Source organism: Piliocolobus tephrosceles, chromosome 13 (genome assembly GCF_002776525.5).
Source record: "Piliocolobus tephrosceles isolate RC106 chromosome 13, ASM277652v3, whole genome shotgun sequence".
NCBI classification, from domain to species: Eukaryota; Metazoa; Chordata; class Mammalia; order Primates; family Cercopithecidae; genus Piliocolobus; species Piliocolobus tephrosceles.
This window is the reverse complement of record NC_045446.1, coordinates 65,891,359-65,915,605: the sequence shown is the minus strand read 5'-3', so window position 1 is coordinate 65,915,605 and position 24,247 is coordinate 65,891,359. Positions and strand designations below refer to the sequence as shown.

General features: G+C 49.3%; 1 protein-coding gene and 1 long non-coding RNA gene across 2 annotated transcripts in view; one reads left to right on the top strand and one right to left on the bottom strand.

Annotated features, from left to right (window-relative positions):
* The window catches only part of DGAT2 (diacylglycerol O-acyltransferase 2), a 33,093-nt gene extending 25,064 nt beyond the window's left edge, over positions 1-8,029 (bottom strand). The window contains exon 1 of the mRNA XM_023209370.1: positions 7,641-8,029. Coding sequence (XP_023065138.1) covers positions 7,641-7,761 — 121 coding nt within the window. The 5' untranslated portion in view covers positions 7,762-8,029. The remainder of the gene's footprint in view (positions 1-7,640) is intronic.
* A 103-nt stretch (positions 8,030-8,132) lies between these two features.
* LOC111540822 lies at positions 8,133-18,910 on the top strand. Its single transcript, XR_002731097.1, has 4 exons — positions 8,133-8,282; positions 11,746-12,510; positions 14,835-15,243; positions 18,722-18,910. It is a non-coding gene; the product is annotated as an uncharacterized LOC111540822 (long non-coding RNA).
* The last annotated feature ends 5,337 nt before the right edge of the window (positions 18,911-24,247 follow it).

Genomic DNA, 24,247 nt, shown 5'->3' with positions numbered 1-24,247 from the left:
ATGCCACTTCATCAAGGCTGGAGGTGAGCTCTCTTCCAGGCTCCTCCAGGCAGGTACCTTTCAGCGGTAGTCCACATGCACGATGATGAGAGGCCAGTAATGGCAAAGCTGCCATCTCTGGAGGGTCATGCCCGCTGCTATTAGAATCCCAGGCTAGCGCTGGGCTCCCGCAAGCCTCACACAGGAAGCTGTCTCCACTTGGTGCCTCACCATGTGCTCAGCCAGAGACTCCTTCCCTCTAGGAAGTCTCCCCACACTCCCTGACCTCACTGCAGTGCTCCCAGGTAGAGTTCTATTGCTACCAAGTCTAGTTTGGTCAGTCTTTTAGCACACACTTACCAGGCATCCACCAGACACTGAGCACTGGCCTGCCAGAGACCAACCTGTTGACCCTTTCTCTGGAAAATCTCCCTTCTCCTCCACCCAGGTTGGACTGACCACATCCCTGCCTGTCCCATCTCACCCCTGTACTCAGCCCTTTCTCATTCTGGGAAAAGGTATGTGTGTGAAAGACGTGTCATTCATCTGGGCCCTGATGCTCTGCACAGGGTCAGGCGCAGAGAAGGTGCTCGATCAATGTTTGCTGAATGACTGAATGCTTGAGGGGACTGTGATGAACAAACAGGGCCTAGATAAAGACAGAAAAAAGTCCACCCACTGCTGACTGACCTGTGCCATGATGGAGGGTCAAGCAGAGCTTTCTGAGGAATCAGGAGGGAAAGGTCTTCTCCAGCTGGAGGCTGGTTAATGTTGGGGCAATGATGGAAGGCCCCAGAGGAAGGGTGAGAGAAGGGGGGAACCTAAACACTAACATCCATATCAGTGCTTTCTAAGTACCCTTTACACGCCAGGCTCCACACCAGGAGGGGAGCTTCTAGATCCTGCCTCTCCTCTGCTTCTTGGGCATCTGCTAGAGGCTGAGTTCTGTTCCTGGGCTGCCCATCCCAGATATGGCTGGGAGACAAGGCTGCGAACATTTATACACAAAGGATCAGTCAGGACCGGGAATCCAGGGGAAGCCCCCAACCCCCACACGAGGGTGTTCTTAGGGATGCCTTCTAGGAGGAAGGCACAGAGACAGGACCCCAGGAAGTAGAGTCCTGCAAAAGGCATTGCAAAGGCCCGAAACTGAGAGAGAAGACAAGTTTGAGGAATTAACTGTAAGTAGTTTAGTCAGACTGCAGCACAGAGACTGTGAGTCTAGTTGGAAAAGTAGAGAAACAGGGAGGCATGAAGGACTGGGATGCTAGGTAGAGGAGTCCTGGCCTCTACCCTGAAGGCAGAGAAGACAGACAGTCAGAGCCCACTCCCTCCACTGGTGCCTAAGAGCCCTAAGACAGCTCGCTAGCCATCTATCTGGTCCCAAAATGCCAGTGAGTTCTTTTCTGAAAAGATTAACAATTCCCTTTAAGGGTTCTATTTTGCAAATGAGGTATCCTTAAAGCAGGGCCCACTGGGACATGTGGCCCAAAGGGGCAGCCAAACTACTGAAGAGCCAGCACACAGCTATGCTAGGTGTGCCAGGTGGGAAGTGGGCCATCAGGACCCTGCAGGGGCTGTCAGTCCTCAGGGCCTGCTGCAGGGAGCCAAGCATCCTGAGGATCTGTAGACTTGCTGGGGCCCTAAGCCTCTTCCTCCCCTCTCTAGGTTTCCCCATGAGCACTAAATTAGGAAGCTGGGGTAGATTAGTTGAAATCTGAGTGCTGCTAACTTGGGTTACCAGTGCTCTGCTAAAATCCACTAATGATTTTTTATCCACAGAAGATCTCCCTAAAGGGAATATAAGCCTGTCTTCAGGCTACTCCATACACCTGGGCTTTTGCGTATTCCGTTTTCATCAAGTAGGACAGAGTTGCAAGAAGTAAGGCCAAGGAAGTGAGGCTCTTAGAATGCCGTGTTCCTCATACCGAATATGGAGCTATATCCAGGACCCTGGACATGATTGCTGAGGACCCCAGGGGCCCGCTTTCCCCACCCCACCCACTGTGACCGAGCACATTCAAAAAGTAGCTACTGCAGTGGAAGGGGCTGCCATGGCAACACTACTAGCTTGTGAGTAGGTCACCAAGGAATCTCCAAAATACGTCCCCATCACAATATATGGGCAAGCGTGGGGAGCCAGGTTCTTCTGGGGCACTTACCTTGGCCCCAAGCAGATAAGTGCACCATTTTCACAAGGAGAAGCTGAAGACAAGAATAAGGAGGTGGCTGACCTCAAAAGTCCCACAGCAGTTAGGGACAAGAATGGAATCACATTTCTCCAGCAGGGATGGAAGGAAGCCAAGGGGGTCATCTCAACCAGTCCTCCTCACTGTGCAGATGAGAGAGCTGGGGCCCCAAGAGGTAGCGTCATGCCCAAGGTCACATGGGAAGCAGAGGCAGGGCTTAGAATGGCTAATTCTGCTCTAATAAGAATAGGAGTTTGTGTTTCCCATTTCCATTGATTTACCCAAAAGGTTCACAGGCTTAGCCTCTCTGCATCTGCACCATAATCTGCACAGGTTCTTAAGACACTTTTGCTCATTTCATAGATGAGGAGACTGAGGGTAAGGAAGGGCAGTGGCTTGCTGAGGCTGCGGAGCAGTTCAGTGACCAAGAAGGAGCTGGACAGAGCACAGGCTTGACTCCTAGCCCTGGGCCCTGCCCATGAGGCCCTCAAATCAGCCAGCAGCTCCACACCAGGAGGCCTTCAAAGTGCTGAAGGCCAATAAACTAACTGCACCAGGCTTCCTTCCCATGAGCTCTCAAGTCTTCCTCCTGCTGCAGACAAAGGTGAGCCACCACAGGCCTGGATCCAGCATCCTCTCTGAATCTCTTGCCTCTGGCTCTCAGTATACTAGGACCTCAGCCTCGGTTGGTCACTCAGAGGCCCTGCAGTCAGCCTGCCTCTCTCATCCAAATCTTATGCCTCCATTTATGCTACTTCCTGTACCTGAATGTTCTTGCCTGTCTTACTAATGTCCATTCATCTTTCCAGATCCGGACTGAATGTCACCTCTTCCAGGAAGACTTCCCTGACCTCAGGGTGATCAAGCTCCCCAGTCTCACCTCTTTGCAGTCTTTCCTGTCATTGCTCAGATCACTCTGCACAGTCATCTTGTGTACATCCCCTGGTCTCACTTCCTCAAAGGCAGGGACTTCAGCTGACACATGGAAGGTACTCAATCAATAAAATGAAGGGTTCACACCCCAAGTCCCTTCCTCAGTGAAGCCTTCCTGGATACCCTAGAGCAGGGTCTGCCTCTCTCTACTGTGTTGGGGGCCTGTTGAATGTGTAACACAGGACAAATGACAAGGACTAACATGAATGTCACAAGTTCACAAACATTCACACTCAGGTTAACCCAAACCCTCCAGCCTTGAGAATCTGAGAATTCTGACCCTATTTTCCAGAAAGAAGGAGTGAGATCCCCAGAGAGGAAGTGAACCCCTCCTAGCGACATCCCAGAAAAAAGTCAGGCCTCGAACCCCGGCTCTCTGGCTTCTAATAAGCCCTGGGAAGCGGTAAGGGTGACCACTGAGCCTGGCTCTGCCCATCTGCCACTCAGCCTTGGAGCCAGCTCCTTGCCAGACTGTGGGTACCTCCAGGGCAGGGAACAGCTGCAACCCCAGCACCCAGCCCCTAGCACAGGTGGTTACAGGTACAGAGGAGGCCCGAGAAAGGCTCGAGGAATCACACTGAAGCTAAAAGCAGGGCTTCCTACAAGAGGAATGGGGCAGTCTAATTAATGATTATTTCATTCAACAAATACTAAGTACCTATTACCAGTGCCAGGCACTGTGCTAGATGCTGGGGTCACAGCACTGAGAAAGACAGACAAGGTTCCTGTTTCCAAGGGACTGATACTTTTTTTCTGTTTGTTCTTTTTTTTTGTTTTGAGATGGAGTCTCACTCTGTCACCCAGGCTGGAGTGCAGTGGCACAATCTTGGCTCACTGTAACCTCCTCCTCCTGGGTTCAAGCAAGTCTCCTGCCTCAGCCTCCCAGGAAAGTTGGGATTACAGGCACGCACCACCACACCTGGCTAATTTTTGTATTTTTAGTAGAGACAGGGTTTTACCATGTTGACCAGCCTGGTCTCAAACTCCTGACCTCAAGTTATCCTCCCGCCTCGGCCTCCCAAAGTGCTGGGATTACGGGAGAAAGCCATGGCACGTGGCCAGCCAAGGGGCTGATATTCTTATGGGGGAGACAATTGCTTAAACAGGTAAGCACAAATGAAAATTTAGATACTGATAAGGGCTATAAAAATAAAAGAAGATGTGGTGATTAGGGGTGGCTCTCTAGATAGGGTAGCCAGGGACGACCTCTCAGAGGAGACTGACTGTTCTGAAGCCAGCCATGCAAAGACCTGGGCTGAAAGGCCCAGAGATAAGACAGAATTAGGAGTAATGCTGCAGGAACAGGAAGACCATCGTGTGTCTGCAGCATGGTGGGTGACATGCTAGGAGAGGAAGTTGTGATGGCAGTGGAGGCTGTTCACATGGGGCTTACTTCATAGGCCAGGAGGAGGACTTTAGAAAGTCTGAAGTGTGAGTGGGTATGGGGAGGGAGCAACTGGCAGTTCACCTGGCAGCCAAAGCCCTGGGGGATCTTAGTGTCTCTAATCCACTAGGGCAGGCTCGGGGAGCTTCCTTAAAAAGCTTGAGTAGGAATGAGCTGCCACCCGCATCATGAAGACAACCTTCCCTCATTCAGTAAACCACTGAGCACCTACAATACACAGAGCCCTGCACTCAGCCCTTCACAGCCTTGCAACCCTTCTCTTGGCTTAAGGAGTCAGGCCACAGACTGGGAGATGGATCTGGGTTCTAGCCTGGCTTTGATAACACTGAGAAAGTCTCTTCTTTCTGGGGACCCCAGTGATCCCATCTGTAACATGAGGGTTGGGCTCAATCCAGCACTAATTTTTACAACTTAAGTACTTGCTGTTGAATTTGAGGGCGTGAGGGTGAAGTTGGTGCAGGATTTCAACACTGGCCTTTGAGTCACTGAGCCTGTTAATACATTACTCTTGGCCCTCCTTTCTCAGCCTAGATGAGCCCTTGGTTTAACGCAGCCCCAAAGTTGCCTCTATTCAGCTGGGAAAGTGATGTAGGTGAGGGGGGAAGCCACACAGAACTGGAGAGGGGAGCATGAGAGTAATGTTCTCGTTCTGACTTAGGACTAGGTTAGGTGACTGTCTACTCTCAGTTCCCAGTTATCCCCAACAATCTAGCCACTGAGTTTCAAGCAGATCCACAGTGATGCAGAACTCCATCCTCACCCACCCCAGCCTGTTGCAGTCCTCAACAGCTGTCAGAAAGGACTCCTCTGCTACATTAAAACTTGTACCCATCATCCCACTCCTGTTCCTGGCCTCGCTCTTTGGAGCCACACACAACAAATCAGCTCAGAATTTTACCGGGACCACCACCATCTCATGCTAGGTCCTGTGCTGAACCTTGTGGATACAGGCAGGTGTCAGAGGGCTCTTCTGAATGAAGAGCCCCCAGTCCAAACGCAAGGATGAAGAACAAGATATATATCCCTTGTGTCCTGATGAACTCTGCAACCTCCATGCCTGGCACAGCACAGCCCTCCAAAGGTTAGGAAATATCAATACAGACTCCCGCTTCCCCCAGCATGCACCCACCTACCCATACTCCCATAGTTGGCCTGTTTTTTTGGCCAAGAAACCAGATGCCAGGGTATCTATTTCAATCTCACCCATCACAGGATTTCCCTTCACAGAATCCATGGTCTCTACTTGAATACCGTCACTGACAGGCTGTTCACCAGCTCACAACAGTGGGACCTTATCCGCAGAGGCAAACTAGGCCACTGAGGAGTATCTTCAAGGACCAAGGATCTAGAAGGCAGGTCTAATGGAGATGCCCAGATAATAAAATGTGTTTCAGTGCCCTCCCCTACTCCACCCAATCTTTCACCAAAGTAGATCCCAGAAAGCTGAACTGACTGGTTTGCATTTCATACCAGCCCTTCCTACATTCCATGATGTAAATCCTTGCACTGAGTTAAAAAAAAAAAAAAATGTTTTCAAGATCTGATAACAACATAGGGAAATGTTCCTGACATGATATTAAGTGGCTTGGTTAAAATCATTCGCTAGAGTACAAGTTCTCCTAAGGAACAAACTCTAAGTCAAAAACATGACAGCCAGGGTCACTGACTCCTGGAATACACAGCTCCCAGCCTGTGGATGGCAGAGCCGAGGGAAAGGAGTCTCCAGGAAGCCTACCACAGAGAACATCCCTATTCCACTGCCTAGTGCCAAAACATTTTTAAAAGCACGAACAAGGGCAAGTCCCTTCATTCCCTAAGGACATCAAAGGACACAGGGAACAGAAAAGGACTCAAGTGAGACAGCGGGCTGTCAGAGGCTACTGGCTGGATGCATGGGGCAGCTCAGGCTGCTCGCCCCCGAGACAGGGCGGCACCTGGGTACCTACCTCTTCCAGGGCTACAAGCAGCACCCACACCAAGAGGGGCAGATAACCACAGCAATAATCACACAAGGAGCAATGCCAATGCCTAGGTCACAGTTAAAGTGTGGTACACCTGCAGGGTGGGTTATTGCAACCACTAGGACATTATAAGTGATTCTGATTAACAGAAGGGAAACCTCGATGTTACATTAAGGGGGAGAAAACAAGATTCATAACTATATCTACAGTATGTCCTCAACCGTATCTACGCAATGTGTATAAAGAATATGATCAAGAGATATACCAAAAGGCTAATAGGAAGCTATCTTTGGATAGTCGATTTACCAGAAATTTGTTTCATTTGTCTATATTTTTCAAAATTTCCATAATTAGCATGCTTTATTTTTATAACAAAGGTGGGCGGAGTAGGCGACTGTTAGCTACTAAAGAAAAATCCATGTCAGAGAGGCTCAGCAAGCAGAATACAGACTTAGAAGGAGGGAGAGGGGCTTCATGCAAGACACACACGCAGACCAGGACAGCTGTGATGACTTCCCAGGGTCTCCCGTATTTGTACTTGAATCCAGGGCTCGAGGCATCAGCTAAGGAAAACTTAGGCATGCTTCCTCCCACTTCAGTTTCTCCAACTCTAGGCAAGGAAGGTGGGGGTTGGAAGAGCTGCTCTTCCTTGCTTGGGAAAAGCTGCAGCGGGTAGGGGGTGGGGGTTGATTTCAACTCTGCGCGATTCACTGAGGACCTCAGTTCTACCCTGGAGGACGTGCAGGGTCCTCTCCGCTGCCTCCTAATCATGCCAGGCTCAGAGGACAGGGCAGACACACCTGTTCCAGGCGGGCATGTCCCCCGTCTGGTGGCTGTCTCAGGAGACTGCAAAACCCATGCCATCCTGCCCCATCCGGTCTCTCACTGCCAAAGCCAGCTCTAACTGGTGAAGGGGTCACCAGTCGCAGTGGGGGCTGGGGAGGAGTTCCTGAATATCCCTAATAACTAAGAGTGGTGGGCGGTACCACTCCCAACTCACGCATGAGGGAAACAAGCCGGGGGGGGTGGAAAGTGACGTAACAGAGGTCGCAAAAATTGATGAGTGCCAGGGTAGAGAATGAACGTGCACTCATCAGCACCCACCAGCCTGCCACAGGGCCCTTTCCAGAAAATCTTCTCGCAGGTCCATAACCCCTGCGCGGTGGCACTCACCCCATCTCCCAGACCCCTCGCGCGAAAGCGCAGGTCCTCCGTGAGAGCGCTGGCTCCGGTCAGCCTCGGCCTGACGCTCGCCGCGCAGGACCCCGGAGTAGGCGGCTATGAGGGTCTTCATGGCTGAATATGAAGCCCGCCCAGTCACGGCCCCGCGGGAAGCCGCCTCACCCCGAGCCCCTGGCCCATGCCCCGGCCGCCGGGGCCAGGGCTTCGCGCAGAGCACAGGGGCCCCGGGACGGCGCCGAGGTTGGGCGGCTAGGACACCTGGAGCTGCGGCCGGTCGGCCAGTCGGCGAGAGGTGGCGCGGGAGAAACAGCCTAGAGCGCAGCAGCGGCTGCGACCGCGGTGGTGGCGTCCAGGAGCGCGGCAATTTATCACCTCACAACTGGGCGGGCGCCGACGCGGCGGGAGGGGCGGGGCGGGCCGTTCCAAGCCGCCGCCCGCGCCACTTGCTTGTGGGGGGAACAGCACCTGAGGCGGGCTCGGCTCGGCGCGGGCCCGGGGCGGGCCATCAGGCTGTTCAGCGTGGATCCGGGGAATGCGTGAGGGGAGAGAAACTCTGAGCTCTCATTCCAAGGGGCGCGCCCGGTTATTTCCCCCACTCCCTCAGTCTACCCGGGCTCTCCCCCGCGGAGATTGGTACGGCCCGGCGGCCAGTACCTGGGCGGGGAAAACCAAGCACGTGCGGTGCAGGCCGAGGACTTGCAGGTGGTCGAACCTTTCCACTAGGCGGGGGCTGTACTTTGGCAGCAAAGATGCGAAGGTTCCGCTTTTGGTCGCTGGTATCGGGATTAATTAGTTTAGGGCTGGGTATCTCAACCACCCAAACTGCTTCTGGCTTTCCATCTCTTTATTAAGAAACCTCACAGAGCACCTATATGCTGCTGAGTGCTGGGGACCCAGCCAGATCAGCTCAGGTTCTGCCCTTGGGATACCCACGTTGGAGGGCAGCAGAGACAGCCTCACACAGTCACTGGTGACAGTGGCCAGGACAAGCGAGAAACCAGGGGGCTATGGAACCATAGAGGAGAGAAGACTCTGCCCTGGGCTGGGGGAGTGGGGGGGGCTAGTGCACTTCCCAGAGAGGTTGGTGCACAGCAGGTTTGGAATCAGACAGACTAGAAGCCCAGTTCTTGCCCTACCTCTCTTGAGCCTCAGTTTCCATTTCTGTAAAATGGGAATAATAATTATTATTTTGTGAGGTACTTTGAGAAGCAAACGAGATAAGGTACAAAAAGAGCCTAGGTAGTGTCTAGCACATAGAAAGCATTCCAGAATTGTTTGCCCGTTAATGAGTAGGAATTTTGCAGATGGAGGATGTGAGGGCAAACAGAAAGACAGGCATAAAGTGTTAGAAAAGCCAGCGTGTTTGGGGCAGGGCTGGGGGCCCTGGAGTGGCTGGAGCCCAGGCAACTGTGGAAAATGAGGCTGAAGTGAGAGGCGTGGGTGATTGAACTGAGAGAGGCTTGGGAATGCCACTCTTGAGACATCAGGAGGGGAGCCGGGTCTTGGGAGAGCTTTAGTAGGGAAATGACTGGTCAGGTGGGTTTTAAGAGTCCTTAGCCAGAAATGGACAGGAGAGGCTGTAGGCCAGGAGGGCAGTGGGGAGGCTGTGGGGGGGATCCATGTGAGAGAGGATGAGCCTCAAGGCATGGCAGTGGTAGAGGGAATGGAGGGAAGGCCTGATCTAGAGAAGAGCTTAGGAAACAAGATCCACCAGAATGTGGTGGAGTGACTTGTTGGATGAGAGGCTCAGGGAATGAGTGGGCACAACAAGCACATCAGTGATAAGACAGATTTCTTAGGCATAGCTGGAGCGAGCTAGCTGTGGGGTCCCAGCATAAGACGAGAGGAAGTCCCTGCCTTTGTGGTCTTTATCATTTTCTCACAGGGGGAGGGGAGAATGACAGAAGTTACAGGCACAGGGCAGCAGGTAATAGATGCCTCTGGTGCAACCTGGAGAGCTTCCATTTGTTCAGCCCTCTCAAGGCCATGGGTAAATCTCTCAACCATGTCACTGGGCCCCAAGGCCCGAATTGGCCGAGAGTAGAAAGAAAAGCATCCCAGGCAGAGCTCCCAGCATGTGGTGAGGCTGTGAGGCTGAGAAGATCTTAGTGTCTTTTAGGCAACTGAGAGTAGGCTAGTGGCATGCCATGTGTGGGGGATGGGGGAGACATGGGGACTGGTATGTGGAAAGGCTGGGAGGTAGAAACAGGTGTGGTTTATTTTTGGGCAAAGAGGAAGGAGCCAGGAGGATACTGAAGGTGCCGATAAATCCTGGCATCCTCTCCTCAGAGAGAGTGCTCTTGGAGGCAAGATACCTGCTGACCTGGAAGATCCCAGGTCAGTCTGTGGCTTGTTTCTGCTCTGGAAGGGTCTCCTGTGGAGGAGGCCTGGGCTGGAACTCATGGCCCCCCACTCATCTTGGGCAAGTCAGTATCACTATCTTGTCTAGGTTTCAGATTCTGCATTATGAAATGGAGGTGACAGTTTCTGTTTTGCTGACTTCACTTGAGTATTTGAGGATAAAGTGAAATTACAGCATATAAAAGAGTGTTATCACTGTGCTGTAATGTAAGAGATCGTTGTCTTAAATGGCAAGACTTGGGGTTACCAAGGCCTATTTGAAACATTCAGTTCCCAACATTCAGATCTACTTCAGCACATTTTTGCTATGCACCTTCTCTGGGCCCGGCCCTGGTTAGGACACAGAGAGTAATCGAACTTAGCCTCTGGCTTTGAGGAGACCCAATCAAGAGATGGTGTCCTGGCCGGGCGCGGTGGCTCAAGCCTGTAATCCCAGCACTTTGGGAGGCCCAGACGGGCGGATCACGAGGTCAGGAGATCGAGACCATCCTGGCTAACACGGTGAAACCCCGTCTCTACTAAAAAATACAAAAAACTAGCCCGGCGAGGTGGCGGGCGCCTGTAGTCCCAGCTACTTGGGAGGCTGAGGCAGGAGAATGGCATAAGCCCGGGAGGTGGAGCTTGCAGTGAGCTGAGAACCGGCCACAGCACTCCAGCCCCGGCGAAAGAGCCAGACTCCGTCTCAAAAAAAAAAAAAAAAAAAAAGAGATGGTGTCCTAAAGCCAATGATCCCAAGACAGCCAGGCTGTGGCACAGGATAACAAGGAAGGCTATGCCAAGTTTGGCCTTTGCCCCTGTGCTGTCACCGTCTGCCTGCCTCTCCACGGGGCCAGGAGTTTCCCAAGGGCAGGAGCCTCATCACTCTATGTCCCAGTGTGGGTCTAGCTCAGCATAGATGCTTAGTCTAAGGTGGATTGCCCCCTGAATAAAGATAGTAGAGTCACAGAGGAAGTGGAGGGAATGGTAAATTGGGAAGGTCAGGAAGTGATATTGCTGCGGACTTGAGATGAGAAGTCTGATTCTGTGAGGCGGGGGGAAAGGGAAACGTATCGGGCAGAGGGTACAGCATGGGCAAAGGCCTGGAGGTGGGAACTGTGAGCACCCTGGTGTGGCTGGAAGAAAGATACAGGCAGAAGAGGGGTAGGAAATGAGGCTGGAGAAGTTGACAGGGCCCAGATCTGAACGGCTTTGTGGGTCCCGCCAGGAAGCTTGGACTTCATCCTGTGGAGGGATGGACCAAAGGAGGGGTGTGAGCAGAGATGCACCTTGATGGGATTGGTGGGTTAGAAAGCTGGGTTGGTGATGTGGAGGTGGGTGCTTGGGAAATAGGGCCATAACATCTGGTCCCCAGCTTGGGCCCTTCCCATGTGGGAACATCTGTAAGAGGATGCAGACCTGAGTCCAAGGGCTGACAGTCAGAATTGCTTACTTCTGTGCCACCTCACAGAGCAAGCAGCCCCTGGCATCCCAGCTTCTAGAACACTCCTTCCCCTTGGCCTCCAGTCACCATGCCCATGGGTACTGCTTCAACAGCTTGGTCCAAGTTGGATTTGGAAGGAAAAACAGACCCAAACTTAGAGTAGCCCGGAAAGGCAGCTTCCTGTGTCCTGGGACTGTTTCCCCCTGTGTGAGGTGGGGCAAGGGGGGCTCACACCCGTCTGACTTCTCCTGGCCCCCTCCCATGCTTCCTGACATCCCTAGACTCCTATAAGGACCAGCCCTGCTCTTCCTGCAGGTGTGTGAGCAGGACAGCTGTGAGAATGTGTTCTAGGACCTGATTACCTTTCCTTCATCATCTCTCAAGCCATGGGTATATTGGGCAAATCAGAGATTGGTCAAGTCATGCCTCCAAGAAGGGCTTGACCAGGGTGGGCTTTGTGGTCCCGCCAAGAAGCTTGGACTTCATCCTGTTAGGGGGTGGACCAAAGGAGGGGTGTGAGCAGAGGGGCATCCACAAGGATGGCTCATCCTCCACCCACTTCAGTCACCAGTGTTGTACTGCCATTGGGGATTCCACATGCAGCTTTGTAGTTTGTGAGAGGTTCGACACATGCACCTCTGAGATACGTTTCAGTGATGGCAGTCTTAGTGCCTCCGTTGCACACATGAGGAGAGTAAGTGACCAGCCTATAAGGTAGACAGGACACTTGCCCTAAGAGAGGCACAGGTAGAAAGACAGAAACAAACATGTGCCAAGCTCCCTCTCTGTGCTAGGCCCCAGCTTGTGTGAGCTTGCCCAGTCGTCATGGCCACCACACAAGGGGTGGTCACCCCCACCCCTTTGCACATAGGGTGCAGGGAAGTGAAGTGACCTGTCCTGGATCACATAGGGAGTAAGTAGTAAAGCTGGGATTCACACCAAGTCTTCTGGGGCCTCAAACCTGTACACTTTTCTTGCCTCCCAAGGCTGGATGAGGGAGCATCTGTAACAGCAGAACTATTGGATGAAAGCAAATTCCCATCCATTGCCTCCTTTACACTTCCCCCACAGCCCTGGGAGGTTAGTCCCATTTTGCAGTTGGCAAAACGAAAGCTCAGGAAATCCAATAGCTTGCCAAATAGGGTTGGGATGTAACCAGTTCTCATGCCCTAAGGCTAGGGCCCACTGAGGTTAAACTCCTTTCAGTGCTCAACTCACTTGGAGAGTGGGCAGGCAGGGTTCTGGCAAACAGAGGCAGCCTGGCATAGCCCTCTAGCCTGGAAACTCACCCGCCTCCTTACTCTCAGGAATTTGCCAGCCAGAGCAGCTGTGTGGCATGGATGCACCCCTCTTGGAAGTCTTTGCCTCCCATTTCCAAGCTCCCTACTGTCCCTCGTCCTGGTGACTTCCCCACATGCTACTTTGTGGTCAGGGGTCTGATGGTATATAGTCTTGGGTGGCACGCTACAGAGTCTGGACTTTATTCTCAGGGCAATGGGGAGCCATAGAGGTTTTTAGCAGGAGTTTTATGCTTTAGAAAGATCGTTGTCCAGGCAAGCACATCTTTAACTGTCACCTCCATGGCACCCTTCCTGACTACGTCTGCCTTATATTAGTCAGTGTCCCTGTGGGAAACAGCCCACCCAAATTGGGTAATTTGAGGACAGTTTAATACAAAAGCTGTTTGCAAAGACCTAAGCAGACTATAGAGAAAACTCAAGGGATGGCAGTAGCCCAGGACTAGTCACCTCATAGGGAGTCTGGCCTGAAGGACTGAGAGGAGAACACCGCAGGTACAGTAGGGGCTGAGTGGAGAGGGCTGCCACATGGAAGCTGTGGCCTTTGCTGAAGGGGCACAGACAACCCACAGTGACCTGGGTTGTCTCCAACTCAGGTCCTTGTCTTCTGCCAGACATTTTTTTTTTTTTGAGACGGAGTCTTGCTCTGTTACCCAGGCTGGAGTACAGTGGCGCGATCTCAGCTCACTGCAACCTCCACCTCCTGGGTTCAAACGATTCTCCTACCTCAGCCTCCTGAGTAGGTGGGACTATAAGCGCATACCACACCCAGCTAATTTTTGTAATTTTAGTAGAGATGGGTTTTCCCCATGTTGGCCAGGTTGGTCTCGAACTCCTGACCTCAGGTGATCCACCCACCTCGGCCTCCCAAAGTGCTGGGATTACAGGCACCACCACGCCTGGTCTGGCAGAACTTCTAATTGCCCAGAGGGTAAGGCAGCCTACAGATGCCACACAGAATATCCAAGGAGAGTGCGGGTGGAGAAAGGTGGAGAGTGGGGCTGGGCGTAATGGAAGGTGGACAGCGCGTGGCCCTACAATGACCCTCCCCGCCTCTGTGCTGACATCAGACTTCCAGCTTCCCTCTTTCAGAACACATGAAACTCTTAATGTTTATACAGCTGATTCTTCCTGGAGCGGCTCTTTGAGGACCAAGTAGAATTAGAGTCCTCTCTGTGTCCCAGGACCCAACACTGGACCTGGCCTACAGGGGGGACCTGGGTGATATTGGATGGAAGGGAGGGAGGCAGGTGAGAGGAGGGAGAGAGAAAATGATGACACAGCCTGAACTGAAGGGGTGGCAAGGCAAAAGAGAAGCAAGGGTGGTTTTGATAGATGCTGAAGCTTTGGAGTCTCTAGGACTTGATGGCGTAGATGTAGGGCTGAAAGGAAGGAAGTGGGTGATTGAAGATGGCTCCAGGTTTCAACCCAGAACCCAAGAGCATTGACTTGCCAGCTAGCTCTAAGGTCAGGCCTTAGCAGGGCTTGGTAATGGCCTTTGGCCCTATCTTGTGTGACAGGTCTGGATGACAGTAGAGGAATAGGGCAGGGCTGAGACCCTTGGGAGCAGCCCCAGCCTTGTTTTAGAAAGTTCTGTTGCAATGTGTACAGACAGCTCCCCTTGCATCATTCTACCCGCTGGTTTCTTACTCAACTCTCTCAAGGCCTTTTCCCTACAGGAATTGGGGGTGGGGTGGGGGTGGGGGAGGGGATATTACACAGAGAGCTCTCAGTACATTCATTTCTCATCTGCCCTTCTATCTGGCCGACCTTTCCTGAGACTCCCCATCCTTGTGCTGGGTGCTGTGGGTACAGTTCTTGCTCCCCACAGGCATTCTGGGGGAAGAAACAGACACCTAAAATGACAATTATCATTCAGCAGTAGTTTCTAGCTTTTTAAAAGCAGTGAAACAATTTCTTCCTTCTTTTTTTTTTTTTTTTTTGAGACGGAGTCTTGCTCTGTCTCCCAGGCTGGAGTGCGGTGGTGCAACCTCGGCTCACTACAAGCTCCGCCTCCCGGGTTCACGCCATTCTCCTGCCTCAGCCTCCCAAGTAGCTGGGACTACCACCACGCCTGGCTAATTTTTTTTTTTGTATTTTTAGTAGAGACAGGATTTCGCCATGTTAGCCAGGATGGTCTTGATCTCCTGACCTCATGATCTGCCTGCCTCGGCCTCCCAAAGTGCTGGGATTACAGGTGCGTGCCCCCGCACTGGGCCAAAACCATTTCTTCAAATACAGCCTTGAGAGCCCAAGAAGTGACAGGGATGACAGGCTGCTGGGGTGGTCCCACAGTTCCTCCGGGTCTGTCTTTGACTTGCCCAGCCCACACACCCTATCTCCAGAGCTCTGTGGAGCACAGTTTGAAACTCCCGCTGCACGGAATAGCAAGTGCTGGGCTGGGGGATGCACTGAAGATGGGCATTCAGGCGATGTCCCCTGCACACTGTGGAAAGGCACCCTGGTGGGCTGGGACCTGGTCAGACCCATCTTCCTGAGCAAGGGCACTGGACAGGTTTGTTGGTGGATCATTTTTATATGAATACATATGCCTAGACAAGGCACTTCTCCTGGTCCATCCACCCAGACCCTGACTTGCCCCCAGACTGAATAAGCCCCCACCTTGCCACATGTTAATGTCACTTGCTGTGTTTGAGCCTCAGTTTCCCTGTACTCCATCCAAATGGGAATAAGTATCTTCCTCCTAGGGTTGTTGTAAAGACTAAAATAACAAATGTAAAGTGCCATATGGGCATGGTGGCTCTTGCCTGTAATCTCAGTACTTTGGGAGGCTGAGGCATGAGGATCAATTGAGCCCAGGAGTTGAAGACCAGCCTGGGCAAGACAGAGAGACCCCATCTCTACCAAAAAAAAAAAAAAAAAAAAATTACCTAGGCATGGTGGCATGTGTCTGTAGTCCCAGTTGAGGCAGGGGGAGGGGAGGATTGCTTGAGTCCAGGAGTTAGAGGCCGCAGTGAGCTATGATCGTGTCACTGCACTGCAGCCTGGACAACAGAGCAACACCCTGTCTCTAAGTGAATGAATGAATGAATGAATGAATGAATGAATGAATGAATGAAAAATGCCCAGGACAGGGCCTGGCATATACTACTTGACAGGGCCTAGCATATATTATTGTTACCAGTAGAAGTATTATGATTGAAAATAAGGATTAGGAGGACAGGTTTGCCTGGAGCTCTGACACCTTCTCCAAAGGGCTTTGAACAAACATAAAGGGAGAGAGAAGAGTAAAATGCCTGAGAAGGCAGTGGAACTGGAGGACACTAGAAATGACAAAGAACCAGGCATCTTAGCATAGGAGATTACCACAATTCACAAAGGAAAATGCTGTTTGAGCAAGGGTCCTGGAAGGAACAGAGGCTCAGCAATAGTAGCCTTAGTCAGAGGAAACTGGAAATGTCACATGCTTGACTTAGCACGTCTTTCCTAAGCAAAGGCCCCTGTGGCAGGCCCTGGGGTGCCCAGTGCAGAGATGAGTAAGACCCAACACTGCTCTCAGGGAACCTGCAATCCAGGGAGGATTGAGCACTTTTGAGCACGGACAACAGTAATAGAGGGAGGAAGTTAGAGATGTCAGTAAAAGAGGGTTCTGGGGGAATCAGGAACCCTTTGTGGAGAAGGAGCGGGCAATGAACTGCGTCATATCTATCTAAATAAACCACTGTGCTATACTATGTTTTGGTGGTTTTCAAACATTAGCAGAGGGCTGGTTAAAATATAGTTTTCTGGGTTCCACCCCCAGAGTTTCTGATTCAGTAGGTTCTGGAGTGAGGCTGAGAATGTGCATTTCTGACAAGTTCCCAGGACATGCTGATACTGCTAGTTTGAAGCCCACATTTTGAGAACCGCTGCTGAACTGCTTTGCAGTGAGACTACAGTGGAGCATGGGACTGCTCTGCTGTATTAAATTGCTCCAACTGCATCTCAGAGAACCTGCAGATTACAGAAATCTGTGATCTCTGGGAATTGCTGTTCAGCTGGAGAAGCGTTGGGAGACCAGAGGTGGGTTAGTGCCATCCTGATTTTTCCAAAAGGAGACGCAACAGTTTTCATGAACTACAGCAGGCAGTAACAGGTGTTAAACTTCAGTGAGTATTTGCTGTCTGCCAGTTACTATACATGGGTGGATTTAGTTAAGCCTCACAACAACCCTTTGGAGTAGATACTATATGAGTCCGTTTTTCAGATGGAGAAATTGAGACACAAAGAGTTTTTAAAAATTGCCCAAGGTCAAATAGCTTAGGAAGTGGCCGAGACAAGATTTAAGCTGAGATCGTGTGCCTCCAGAGACCATGCTCTATAATAGCTGCAAAATCCTGGCCTTATTCTGAGGTCAATTGTATAAACTGCATTCTAGAAAGGATGTTCTCTGGCCCTCAAGAGAAAAAACAAACAAACAAACAAAACCCTGAGTTATCAGGAGTTACGATTGAGTCACCGAGGAGGAGTGGTATCCACGTATCAGTTTTCTTTCCAATGGCCTCTCTAGATTCCCAGGACTAGGTCTATGGTATCAGAAGAGTCCTGAGCAGGGAGGTGACCAACAGATCAGTGTGGGCCCTGTTAGGGAGGAGGAGCTGCCTCAGGTAGGAGTTCATTCTAGAGTGAGGTTTCCTGGTCACTCCAGGCTCCACCTCAGCCTGGCCTTATGGATTTTTTTTTTTTTTAATAAGTGACCTGAACAAGGATACTGACATGAGGCATACAGGAAACACAAAGAAAGGTGGAAAAGCAAATATTTTGGATGAGATAGCTGGGATTAAAACACCCTGAAAGCCTGTAGAAGAATGTGAATCTGCAGGATGGTGTTGATGAGGAAGAACTGTAAAGTCAGGCTTTGACTAAATGTCTCTCAGTCTCTTTCTTTGGTAACTTTGGCCTCCCCTAGGCTGCTGGGTATGCTGGGTCATGAAACTGAATAGGGCTGGGTTTTTTTTTTAGGCTGACCCTCTGAGAAAGATTGCTTGTGCTCATGGACGCATATAAAAACATTCACACTGATACCTACACCCCCAGGAACCAGGAAACAGTTCTCTGCCTCTCTCTTCTGCCTTGGGCCATGCCACCTTGCACAGACAGCTCTACTACCCTCTTCACTGGTTCCCTGTCTCCAGATTCCCAGAATGAGCTTTGGAACGCAGAAACCAACCCATTGTTTCTCATGGCTCCCCATAGGTCTTAGGATGAGGCCCCAGCTCCTTGACTTGTCATTCAAGGCCTCACATGATCCTATTCCTGCCACTCTCTCCAACCGCCTTCACTCCTCTCCCACCGCCATGCTCTGATGTGGGTCCAGCTCCCTAGGCCCATCAGGTCACTTGCCGTGCCCCTGAACGTGCTTTTCCACCTCTGGGTCCCTGCCCACACTGTGCTCTTGAACTCAAGCCCTTCCTCAAGCTCCCCCTTTTTCACACCCTGCCCATCTGTCCTGTCTTGATGCATCTTCCTCCAAGAAACCTTCTTTACAATCACACATACATACCCCTTTTTCAAACTTTCACTTAAACTTTAACACTTCTGCTGCTTGCTGCACACAGACAAAAACTTTAACATTGGGGTTTGGGCTGGAAATTTGGGAGTAGAAGGACTCTTCTACTAGAAGCTCACAGCTCGAAGAAGCCACATTTTGGAGAAGCAAACAGTTTGCTTTATATATATATATATATGAGATAGATTCTTGCTCTGTTGCCCAGGCTGGAGTGCAGTGGTGCAATCTCGATTCACTGCAACCTCTGCCTCCTGGGTTCAAGTGATTCTCGTGCCTCAGCCTCCCGAGTAACTGGGACACCTGACTATTTTTATTTTTATTTTTTTAATACAGTCGGGGTTTCACCATGTTGGCCAGGCTTGGCTCAAACTCTTGACCTCAAGTTATCTGCCCGCCTCGGCCTCCCAGAATGCTGGGATTACAGGCGTGAGCCACCTCCAAATAATGTATCTGTCTACCTTCCTCCCCCTCCATCTGACTGTAGGCAGGGACAAAGCTGATTCTGAGCAGACCTGGCACAAGGAAGTCATCAGAAAACATTTATGGGTTCCTCAAGGGTAAAGACTGGATCTTATCCATCTTATTGCCCATTCCTACCTCTGCAATCATGTGCACTCTGGGAACCGGGAAAATACATTGTGGCGTCCAGTATTAAATCTCATGGTACCTAGAATGGCTGTTGTCATTCATTCATCCATTTATTCATTCACTCGTTCATTTAACACAGTTGTTATATACATGCTCTTTGCCTTGTAAAACCTGTGCAGGTATTACAGATGCAATGGTGAGAAGAAAACAGACCTAGTCCCTGGCTTCCTGGAGCTTCTGAAGTTCAAGGTCAAACTAAGAGGAGGGAGTAATCTGCACTGGAGTTGGGAAGAGACCAGAGACTGATAGGAACTTAGCCCTAACCTTGTTCTTAACAGTATACATGCATCTTGTTATTTAACCTCTACAGCAATCTTGGAGGTGTGAGATCGCAACATTAAAAAGTAAATGAGTAAACTGAGGCTTAGAGAAGTGGTAGCTAGTTAGAGGAGAGCAGGGACTTGAATCTTGGTTATTTTGATATCAAAGCCCTTACTTGTTCTTATTCTATTTACCTGAGCCTGAATGGAAAAGGGGGTGGAGTGGTGGGGTGATGGGGAGAGAGAGAAAGACAGAGAGAGAGAACCCTGTGTCGGATGGTGTCCAACGTGGCTTGGACAGAAAGAAAAGCCTAAATGTGGGGGTTTTCCAACACTGCCATTGGGCAATCTCCAGAATTAAGTCCATGGCCACCATTTCTTGTGTACCTGATGTTGAGAAACAGGCTCAGACCTGAGATAAACTTGAGATTTTGAACCTAGTCAGTTACCACAGTGTGGCCTCTGCCAGGCTATCCCCATCCACTTGGGGCTGGAGGCTTGATCCCCACAGCAGTTTAAACACTGTGTGGCCCTTCCCGTCATGGCTGTCCCAAGCCTCACAATTAGACCAAACACAGATGTGGAAGAAATGACTTGGCCGCTTCTGAGGCCTCCATTAGAACATTTCATCAGATGTCAAATACATTCGCATAAAGTTGTTCATAATAGTCACTCGTTATTCTTTTAATATCTGTAGGAACTTTAGTGATATCTTTTTCATTCCTGATATTGGTAATTTGTGTCTTTACTTTTTTTTTTTGACCCATCTGACTAGAAATTTATCCATTTTATTTATTTCAATAAAACCCTTTGGTTTCAATGATTTTCTCAATGTATCTGTTTTCAATTTCATTTACTTCTGCTTTTATCTTTATACCTTCCATTTGCTTTGGCTATATTTTGATATTTTGCCCTTTTTCTTAAGTTTAGATTATTGATTCCAATCCTTTTTTATTATTTTTATTTTTATTATTTATTAATTAATTAATTTTTTTTTTTTTTTGGAGGAAGTCTCGCTCTGTCGCCCATGCTGGATTGCAGTGGCGCAATCTTGGCTCCCTGCAACCTCCACCTCCTGGGTTCAAGCTATTCTGCCTCAGCCTCCCAAGTGCTGGGATTACATACATGCACCACCACACCTGGCTAATTTTGTATTTTTAGTAGTGTCGCGGTTTCACCATGTTGGTCAGGCTGGTCTCGAACTCCTGACCTCAGGTGATCCACCTGCCTCAGCCTCCCAAAGTGCTGGGATTACAGTCCCCAACATCTTATGGTTTCACTCCTCTTTCAGTCTGGTTCTTCTGTATGTTTTATTTCTTGATAATGGATATTTTTGTGTGTGTATCACCTGTTTTTTGTTGGAATTTCAAATATCATGTATATTTCTAAGAGAAAAAGAGGCATGTGGTGGTGAGCTAGGTTTGGGTTTTGATGTTGCCGTGTTTGCAGATTTTTCTAGTGGTTGACCACTGCTAACTTGTGCTGAGGGGAAAGACTGGGATGTCAGAGGATTCTTCTCTATGTTTGTTTATTTCTTTTTTTTTTTGTAACAACTTTATTGAGATTTAATGCATATATCACACAATTTACCAATTTAAAGTGTACAATTCAATGGATTTCAGTATGTTTACAGAGTTGTGCAAGTGTCACCACAGTCAATTTTAGAACATTTCACCATCTCAAAAAAGCAAAACAAAAACACACCAAAAACTGTGTAGTTGCCAAGGCCTGGAGGGAAGGGAGAATAGGTATGAGGTTTATGGTTGTGGGGATTTAAAAAATTCTGGAACTAGACGGTATTTGTGCAGCATTGTAAATGTAATTAATGCCATTGAATTGTACACTTTGAAATGGTTAAAACTGAATCGTGAAATGTGATCTTTTCTTTCTGATTTCTCTCTTAGCATGTTTTCAAGGTTCATCCTTGTTGTACCCTATATCAGTACTTCATTACTTTTCACGATCAAATAATAGTCCATTGTAGAGATACTATTGGCAAAAACTTCAATGAGTTTCGCACCAACTTAACCAAAACAAATCTTTTATCTGTTCATCAGTTGATGGACATATAGGTGGTTTCCTCCTTTTCGCTTTTATGACTAATGCTGCTATGAACATGTGTGTACAAATTTTTGTGTGAATATGTTTTCATTTCTCTGGGGATAAACCTAGGGGTGAAATTGCTGAATCCAATGGTAATTTCATGCTTAAATTGTTTTTTTTTTTTTTTTTTGAGACGGAGTCTCACTCTGTTGCCCAGGCTGGAGTGCAGTGGCACCATCTCAGCTCACTGCAAGCTCCACCTCCCGGGTTCACACCATTCTCCTGCCTCAGCCTCCCAAGTAGCTGGGACTACAAGCATCCACCACCATGCCCAGCTAATTTTTTGTATTTTTAGTAGATACGGGTTTCACTGTGTTAGCCGGGATTTTCTCGATCTCCTGACCTCATGATCAGCCTGCCTTGGCCTCCCAGAGTGCTGGGATTACAGGCATGAGCCGCTGCATCCGGCCACATGCTTAAATTTTTGAAGAACTTCTAGACTGTTTTTCAAATTGCCTGCACCATTTTACATTCCCACCAGTAGTGTTTGAGGGTTCTAATTTCTCAACATCCTCAACGACACTTGTTATTACCTGACTTTTTTATTCTAGCCATTCTAGTGGGTATGAAGTGGTGTCTCACTGTAGTTTTGATTCATATTTCTCTGATGACTTAAAGACGTTGGGCAATTTTTTTTTTTTTTTTTTCAGAGACAGGGTCTCACTTTGTCATCCAGGCTGGAGTACAGTGCGACAATCATGGCTCACTGCAGCCTCGACTTCCTGGGCTCAAGTGATCCTCCCACCTCAGCCTCCTGGGTAGCTGGGACTACAGGTATGTGCTACAATCCCTGGGCTAGTTTTTCTTTTTGTGTGTGTGTGTAGGGATGGGGGTCTCACTTTGTTGTTCAGGGTGGTCTCAAACTCCTGGCCTCATATGCTACCTCAGTCTCCCAGAGTGCTGGGATTACAGATGTGAGCCACTGTGCCTGGCCAATGTTTAGAATTTTTTTTCATGTGTTTATTGGGCATTTATGTATCTTCTTTGGAGAAGAGTCTATTCAGATCCTTTGTCCATTTTTTAATTAGGTGGTCTTTTTATTTTTGAGTTGCAAGATTTCTTAATGTATTGTAGATACCAGTTCCTTATCAGATATATGCTTTACAAATATTTTATCCCATTCTGTGGGTTATTTTTAACATTTCTCGATCGTGTCCTTTCAAACATACAAGTTTTTAATTTTGATCAATCCTTTCTCAACTCTTCTCCACCCTCAGCCTTCCTGCACACCTGTGGGTATGCAATGAGTTGTTTGCACCCCTGCATTTCCATAGCAGTTTGTGCTTTCCTCTGCTAGTGTGGGGGTAGGATTTGGCTAGGCAGAGAGGCATGGGGAGGTGAAGCCCAGATAGCCTTGGTCACACCAGCTCCTTTACTCTGGCATTGGACATGAGCACCTTCAGGGTGGGGAGAGGGTGTATCTTCTATTGCTGTTTCATGGTCCGATGGGCCTGATAGGGTCAGGAACATTTTGTTGAATGAATACATGAAAAAAAAAATTTCCTCCATTTTTTCAGTCTTACTGAATCCTAAGCCTTCAGAGCTGATGATAAGCCTCAAGCTCCCCCTGCATTCCAGGCCTAGTACAGTGCCAGGTCAGGAAACCATTGGTGACTATTTATTAAAGAGATCACACTACAAAACCCAATTCTTGCACAGATCAACAACAACAACAACAAAAGCAAAGACAAGGGGGTTGGAGAGGGTGGGGAGTTATTGTTTAATGGAGTTTTGCTTTTACAAGACGAAGAGCATTCTGGAAATGGATGGTGGTGATGGTTACCCAACAATGTGAATGTGCTTAACACCATTGAACTGTACACTTAAAAATGGTTACAGTGGTAAATTTTATGTTCCTTATATTTCACCATACTTTCAAACATTTTAAAGAAATACTACAAAATAAATACATATTGTAACCTGAAGAATCACGATAAAACAAAAACAGCAACATCAGTAACAACAACAAAATCCTTTCTGAATGAATGCTGGCAGGGAAAGTGGGGAAAGGTTATGCCTGCATTATTTCTATCCACTTCACTAAATGGAAAGGAAATAGGATTTGGCTGTGCTATTCAGCAGACCTGAAAGGATAGAACCACACACTCATTCCACCCAGATTAGCTCACCTGGGCGCCCAGCTGTGTGCCTGGAGCCCCTGGGGAATCTGTTTCTTCTTTCTGAAGTCAGGAAAGGCATTAGAGGCAGGGCAGGTGGGACTGGGAGAATGGAAGCCCTTTTAACTCCCCTTCCACCAGAACTTGTCTCCTCTGGGCGAATGTCCTTTGACTTTTACAGAGCATAGGAGTTGTGTCAAGTTGGTGAGGCCACAGGACCAAACCAGTTATACAACTCTGGAATGACAGGGGCAAAAATGGCCACCAGCTATCCAAAGCTCGCTGTGTGCTGAGGACCTGCAAAGGGCTCTACATGTGGTATCCCATTTAATCCTCAGAACAACCCGTGAGGTCAGTCCTGCGATCATCTCCATTGACAAATGAGGAAACTAAGGCACAGACGGGGCTAGTAACTGATTTGTGTATTCGAAGAGATTGCCATGTGCCTAGGAAGTGAATTTGAGGCTGGAATCTCGTCTCTGAAATGCTGCGCTTCTCTGTGTTCCACTGCTGCCGTTCCACAGTTGGGGAAATGGAGTTCTTCAGAGCATTGACTCCGATGTTTTGTCTCTTGAAACTCTTGAAGTTTCAACTCTGAAGGGTTGACTTCTTTTTTTTTTTCTTTTTTTTTTTTGAGACGTAGTCTCGCTCTCTCGCCCAGGCTGGAGTGCAGTGGCGCGATCTCGGCTCACTACAAGCTCCGCCTCCCGGGTTTACGCCATTCTCCTGCCTCAGCCTCCCCAGTAGCTGGGACTACAGGCGCCCGCCATCTCGCCCGGCTAGTTTTTTGTATTTTTAGTAGAGACAGGGTTTCACCGTGTTAGCCAGGATGGTCTCGATCTCCTGACCTCGTGATCCACCCGTCTCAGCCTCCCAAAGTGC